Below are 6,000 nucleotides of genomic sequence, written 5' to 3'. Positions count from 1 at the left end.
CGCAGCATTCATCTCTACCGTGTTCAGCGTGACAGGTGCAACGGGGCCGACGCACAAATTCAAGGGGTTTTGGCATCTTATGTCAGCCAATGGTAGAGCGTGTGGAGTTGGGGCCGGCGGGATTTAGGGTGATGGTCGGGCACCTGTTCCAATCACAGTGTGTGTAGGAGGAGTTAAAGGGCTCGGAGGTGTGTCTGAAGAATACGAGTCTACAGCTGCATACTGTATCCAACTCGGGGAGTAATGGCATGAGTACTGCTTTATACTGTTTAGACAAGCTTTACCGTGCGCGCGTTGGAAACTAATATTCGACTATTTCTGCTTTTGCGTCAGTCACAAATTCAGCCTGCAGGCACCGCGAGGCGAGGCGGAGAGCAGTCGAACAAACTGTAAACTTAGTCAAAAGCGACTAAAGTCTCCAAACTCCCAGGCTGAAGAGGCTTCAAACGCGAACGCTTCAACCTTTCTGGCTGTTTCAAGGAAGGATACGCCGCTGGACATGTGAATTTAAAGGAGATAATTGCCAAGCACAACAATGAAACCAACGACCGCCCCGTGTTGCTTCGGCTTTCTCCTGACTTGCCTCCTGTTTGGGTCGAGCTCCTCACAATCAGGTGAGTGAACGCCATCCGCCTGCTGCCCCGGTGCGCAGCTCTGTGGGCTTTCTGTGGAGCTGGTCGGTGCGCCCTGAGCGCAGTGGCACAACTATCCATCGAGCATACTTTTCCATGAACGCTGCTCTTTTTACGCGTGTGTCAGGAGGGTTTTGACGGATCCAACCTGCGCCTTCTGCTGTGATTTTCACTGTCAACCTTGAATTACACTATTGGAGAAACGCATTTAAACAGTTACAGTGAAAAGAGGGGGGTGACGTACAGGGAGCACTGTGGTAATGAAACACAGGTGACAGTCTGAGCAGATTGCAGGTTGTAGCGGTACATATCTGTTTTGTCGAGCTGAATGAATCCAAGCGAGGGACTTGCTCTGTCTCCTTCGTGCACAAAGCGGCACTGTTGAATTTGGAGAGAAAGGAGAGCATTTAATGTCCATCACACGTGTCCTTTAGACTCAGTGTGGACAAACAGAGAGGAGTAACAGCCTCGCTTTATAACAGACTACTGTGCTCTTGTTTCCCCTCCTGTGGATACACAGGCTGTCTTCTGCGAGACTCTGTTTCAAAAGTTCCTCATTGACCGTGTTTTTTCCTCCTCTGCAGACTACTTTATCTCTAAAAAACAATGCCAGTATGGATAATAAGCTGCAGTGTAACCCCTGCCTCTTCTTTTTTTTCGGTTTATTTGAAATAGGACAACGGGTTGTGTTTAACAGCACTACGCATACAGAGCGTTGCCATTTCAAGGACACCAATTTGACCGGAGCACTTAAAGTTGAAAGTTCTGTGGGGACTCGTTTGGAAACACTTTCGTTGTTGCGGGTTGTTGTAGTGCTGATCTGTGTAACTCCCGCACCTGTGCAAAGGGTGATAAGTGGTGAACATTCATCCATACGCGTTCTGTAATCGGGATAAAAGCAAAGCGGATTACCGTGAAATTACATTATTCCTCATTTTAAAGCGAGTCCCCTCAGGGTTCGTGCTGACCACACTTTGACAATGAGCGGTGTAGCGCACATGACTCACACTGGCAGCGGCAGTACCGTTTGTGCAGCGCAGCGGCGCTCTTTACGCACAGGGACTCATAGTCGCCAAGTGATCGTATGTGTGTGTGTGTGTGTGTGTGTGTGTGTTTGTGTGTGTGTGAGAGGTTGTAAAAAATGACTATTCACCGAATATACAAAAGCAAAACACTACTATCATCATCATCCTCGCATGCATATGCAGTCATATGACTGTACATGTCCATAACGCACACAGACGCTTCACTGCCTTTAGCGACGCTCCTTCCACCCGCTCTGTGAAACTATTTCACTTCCTATTCAGAGCCAGTGTTGATGTGACTGATTTGGGGAAATTGGATTAAACGCTAAATAACGCAAATCAACTACACAAATGAAAATTTGCCCAAACACACAACAATATTGAGTCTTAAAAGTCGTTTTATTTTATACTTAAAGCCAGTGTTGAAAATCTGCAGTGGATGTGAGATAATTCCTCTTGTAGCCTCTCCATTCTCTGTCAAATCATGCCACACATTTTTTTCTCTTGCGATTTTTTAACGAGCAGACACTTCTGTCTCGTTTTCCTTTGTTGATCTTGCTGCTTAAAAGAAGTGAGACTTTTTTTCAAACAAGCTTCAAGTTCCATGAGCACAGCTTGTTTTTAAAGAGAGAAAAAAAAACATTATTTTTGCACTATATGCCCTTAAATTTAATCTCATAACTAGTGAATGCGCACAGGTTAACGTACAGGCCCTCCACTGTAACCTATGCTTAATAAGATCCGCGTCTACAAGGAGCAGAGAGTTATTGAATTAAAAGGCTGGATGCGGTTTAAAAGAGACAGTGTGTGGGAAGCGTGTCGTAGCCCTGTGTTACAATGATGAAAACGCATTCAAATGAACTATTTCTAGTGCTTTTTATTGTTTATTCTGTTTCAGCTTTTAAAGGAAAGCTGGAGAAACTGACTCGCCTTTAGTGCGAAGGAAAAGGCGGTACATTCAAGACCATTTAGGTTTTGGATCTGGTCACCAGTTAGGAAAAATTGTCTCTCAATCTTTTTTTTTTTATCCTTTTTTTTTTCACTTGTTTCAGTAAATTTGGATTTTAAACCTAAACATCAGCATATTGATATTCATACGAACTCTCAAGGGCATGTTTTACAGCTGATTTCAGGAAATGAAATCAAACACATTTCCATCCTCCCAGAACAAATAGAATATAAAAACTACGATTCCCTTCAGGACCACTTCACGTGCCTGTGTTTCAATAACCTGTCTGATGTATTCCTCGGAAAAGAGGGAATCCAGCATGAAGGTGACAGTGGTGATTGTCTCTCTCATACGCAGGCTGCTACCATCCCAGGGAGAGCTCTGAGTCATGTAGAATGTTGGAAGTTAAAGGAACACAAAAGACACACACACACACACACACACACACACACACACACACACACACACACACACACACACACACAAGAGCGGATTATATAAATATCAGTATGTGAATCTGCGTAAACGCGGATTAAGTTCTGTCAGTGAGTGGGAATTGGCACAGAGTGTTTGTTTGCGTGTGAATACGTATGCGAACCAGCGCGTGCTCGCTCACACGCGCACTTGTTTTTTGTTTTGTTTTTTCATATAAGGTGCTTTGATAGGAGCTTGCATCACCCCTTATAAGCCATTAAAAAGGTAATGCTCCGTGATAAAGCGGCTAAATTCATGTAAGATTTGATACCATTTATGTTGGTTTGACATTTCTCTAAGATGACACCTTTTCAGCAACTGTGGAAATTAGAACCTTCTCTACACCGCCATGTTGTCATGTTTTTTTTTTTGTTTATTGCTGAAAAATCTCTTAAATTCTGTAATTTTCCCAGCCCACATACAGAACCTGTAATACCGGTTAAACACAAATATTACCTGATAAGACTGGAGTTAATAGGTTTTCATAAAACAGCAGGGAACATGTCAGCAAGATGCTGAGTGTGCCATAGCATCCCTGCACTGCACTCTGCTCTTGATCTGACTGCAGCTGTAGGCTGGAGCTGGAGGACAGAGGTGGGAAATGCATCCAGCTGTCGATCCTGAAACGTATGGCCATGTTCCAAAACTCTATCAATCTTTATGAATATTCATATTTTGTGCGCAAGAGTCAAATTATCTCTTCCAAATGCAGCTGTGTGTGTGTATGTATGTATGTATGTATGTATGTATGTATGTATGTGTATATATATAGTGTGTGTGTGTGTGTGTGTGTGTATGTATATGTGGAGTGGGTGCTTTTTCAATTAGTTTAATAACTGCAAAGTAGATAATAAACTCGGACCCTGTTCTACAGCTCTAAGCAGTTTCTTCTTTCCTAATTCAGCTTTGACTCAGAACAGTTGAAGGGTAGTTTAGTGGTTATACCCTCTAGTACATCCATGATTTTATAGTAGAACCCTCTGTTTACTGGATTGAAACTGACAGTGCGCATCCGGTGTGTAGCTGATATGTGAGTTCATAGTATATCAAAATGTTTACAAGGGGTCAAATGAGACACAGAGAGAGACTCAGCTAGGAAAAAAAGCAGGCATGAGGATTTATTATTTCTTTCCTTTTTCTCTCACCAGACAGTAGACTGACACTTCTTGTACACTATTCATCGTTGTGTTTTTTTTTCTTCTTCTCCCATTCTGGAGCAATGGGAAAGAATGGTGTCACATTTGGTGGCCCACACAGCTCTGCTTTGCCACAAAGCCCTCTTACAGTCATATCTTTCCCTGCTGTCGCCTGTTAAAGGAGCTTTGACCCTCCACCGCCACCAGGGTTTTTATTAGAAGAATGGCTGTCTTTGATTAGGTGGTGATGCACTTCCATTTGTAGGGAAAAAGGAATGTGAACCTCTGTACTCTCGTCTCCTCGACTCAGTCTGGGTGAGCAACTTAGGGCCATTGATCTTCCGCGTAGCAACATCTGTTAAACTAATATAATTTAACATCAAATTATCCTGTCTTTCTTTTACAAGTAGCCAAGATGAGCTGAAAAAGATGATCAGTGGCAGCTGGAAGAGGAAATATGATTATTCATTTAATGTGAATTATTCCATCTAGAAGACCACACTAGTGTTTTCCCCTTTCTGGTGAGTTGTTGTTGAGCTTTCCTTTGTATGACAATGATAAAAACTAAAAGACATAATAACAGCATCCTATTTCCCATATGTTAGTGACTACCAAAAAAAAAAGAAAAAAAAACATTTGCTGCAGAAAAGACGTTCAAACCATTTTTATTATGTTTTCCTCTCCTGGGGATTTCACCCTGCAGTCACATAAAGAATAAAAAGCCTTCTGTTTGTGTAATTCACACTGTGGTTTCATTGCAGAAGAGTGGAAACCATTAAGTTTTCGATAAATCTCTCCACAAAAACACAAAAAACAAACTGCCTTTGGACCGCTGGCATCAATAATACATGTGTAGCACTCATAATGCCACCCAAGAATCCCTAATGAAAAATCACTCCAATGTTCCAACAGGGGCTGAAGGTGTGTGCAGCAGCCGACTCAAGAGTGAGTCTATGACTTTATTGTTCCTAATGGCGTTTTTTTGTTTTTAAACTGCTGTGATGTTACCGTAATATCCTTTTAATTACTACCACAGGGACTTATAACTTTTATATTCTATCATATTCTTCAAAAATGTATTTGATTACCGCAGATTTCTTTGTAACGTCTGACAGGAGGACATTAATATAACTATTCCATTGTGGAGACACAGTTGCAGACACTGTTTCCCAGTTCTGACGTGTTGATGGGCTCATAACTAGTCGGACTGTCTGCAGCCAACAGATGTGATTGGATCATATCCTTTGTGACCTTTTACAAGCACAGGACCCTCATTTATCACCTGCAGTTATGGATGCGCCATGCATACATGTGCATGTGTTTTGCCATGCATCATTGTCAGCTCAGCTATTAAACGTCCTTCTTGTGAAGGATGTCATAATTGGTTTGGAGTGTCACCAATGTCTGTTCATGCTTAATGTGGCCAGCTGTTTATCACACGTGTGTTTAAAATGCAAATTCTATGTTTGAAGCTTGGTTTACAAGCAATTAGACGACTGCAGATTTGATAAGGTGTTTTGAAAATGGAATGCTTGTTGCCGTTTTTCACTGCCTCTATGTTCTTCCGCTTTTTATGGTTTCTCTTTTTTGCTATCGGTATATTGAGTGAGCTTTGTGTGTGAGAATGAAAGAGAGGGGAGCCAGAGAGAGCCACGCAAATAGAAATACTGATAGCTCTGTGCAGCAAAGGCCCTGAGTGGTGAATACACAGCAACCAAAGTCCTTCATTAACAAGGTAGTGTAACAGACACACATAGAAACTGTGCGTGTGTCCTGCTTGATAT

The 6,000-nt window shown here is 42.3% G+C and overlaps 1 protein-coding gene across 2 annotated transcripts in view; it reads left to right on the top strand.

Moving 5' to 3' along the window:
- Positions 1 to 241: 241 nt before the first annotated feature.
- The window catches only part of erbb4b (erb-b2 receptor tyrosine kinase 4b), a 316,365-nt gene continuing 310,606 nt past the window's right edge, over positions 242 to 6,000 (top strand). For both annotated transcript variants that reach the window (XM_087176745.1, XM_087176744.1), the window contains exon 1: positions 242 to 614. In XM_087176745.1, coding sequence (XP_087032871.1) covers positions 536 to 614 — 79 coding nt within the window. In that variant the 5' untranslated portion in view covers positions 242 to 535. The remainder of the gene's footprint in view (positions 615 to 6,000) is intronic.

The sequence above is a fragment of the Seriola lalandi genome, unplaced genomic scaffold, assembly GCF_002814215.2.
Source record: "Seriola lalandi dorsalis isolate HSWRI2012SDOR001 ecotype SW California unplaced genomic scaffold, Sedor1 jcf7180002054568, whole genome shotgun sequence".
NCBI classification, from domain to species: Eukaryota; Metazoa; Chordata; class Actinopteri; order Carangiformes; family Carangidae; genus Seriola; species Seriola lalandi.
This window is presented reverse-complemented; position numbering and strand designations above follow the sequence as displayed.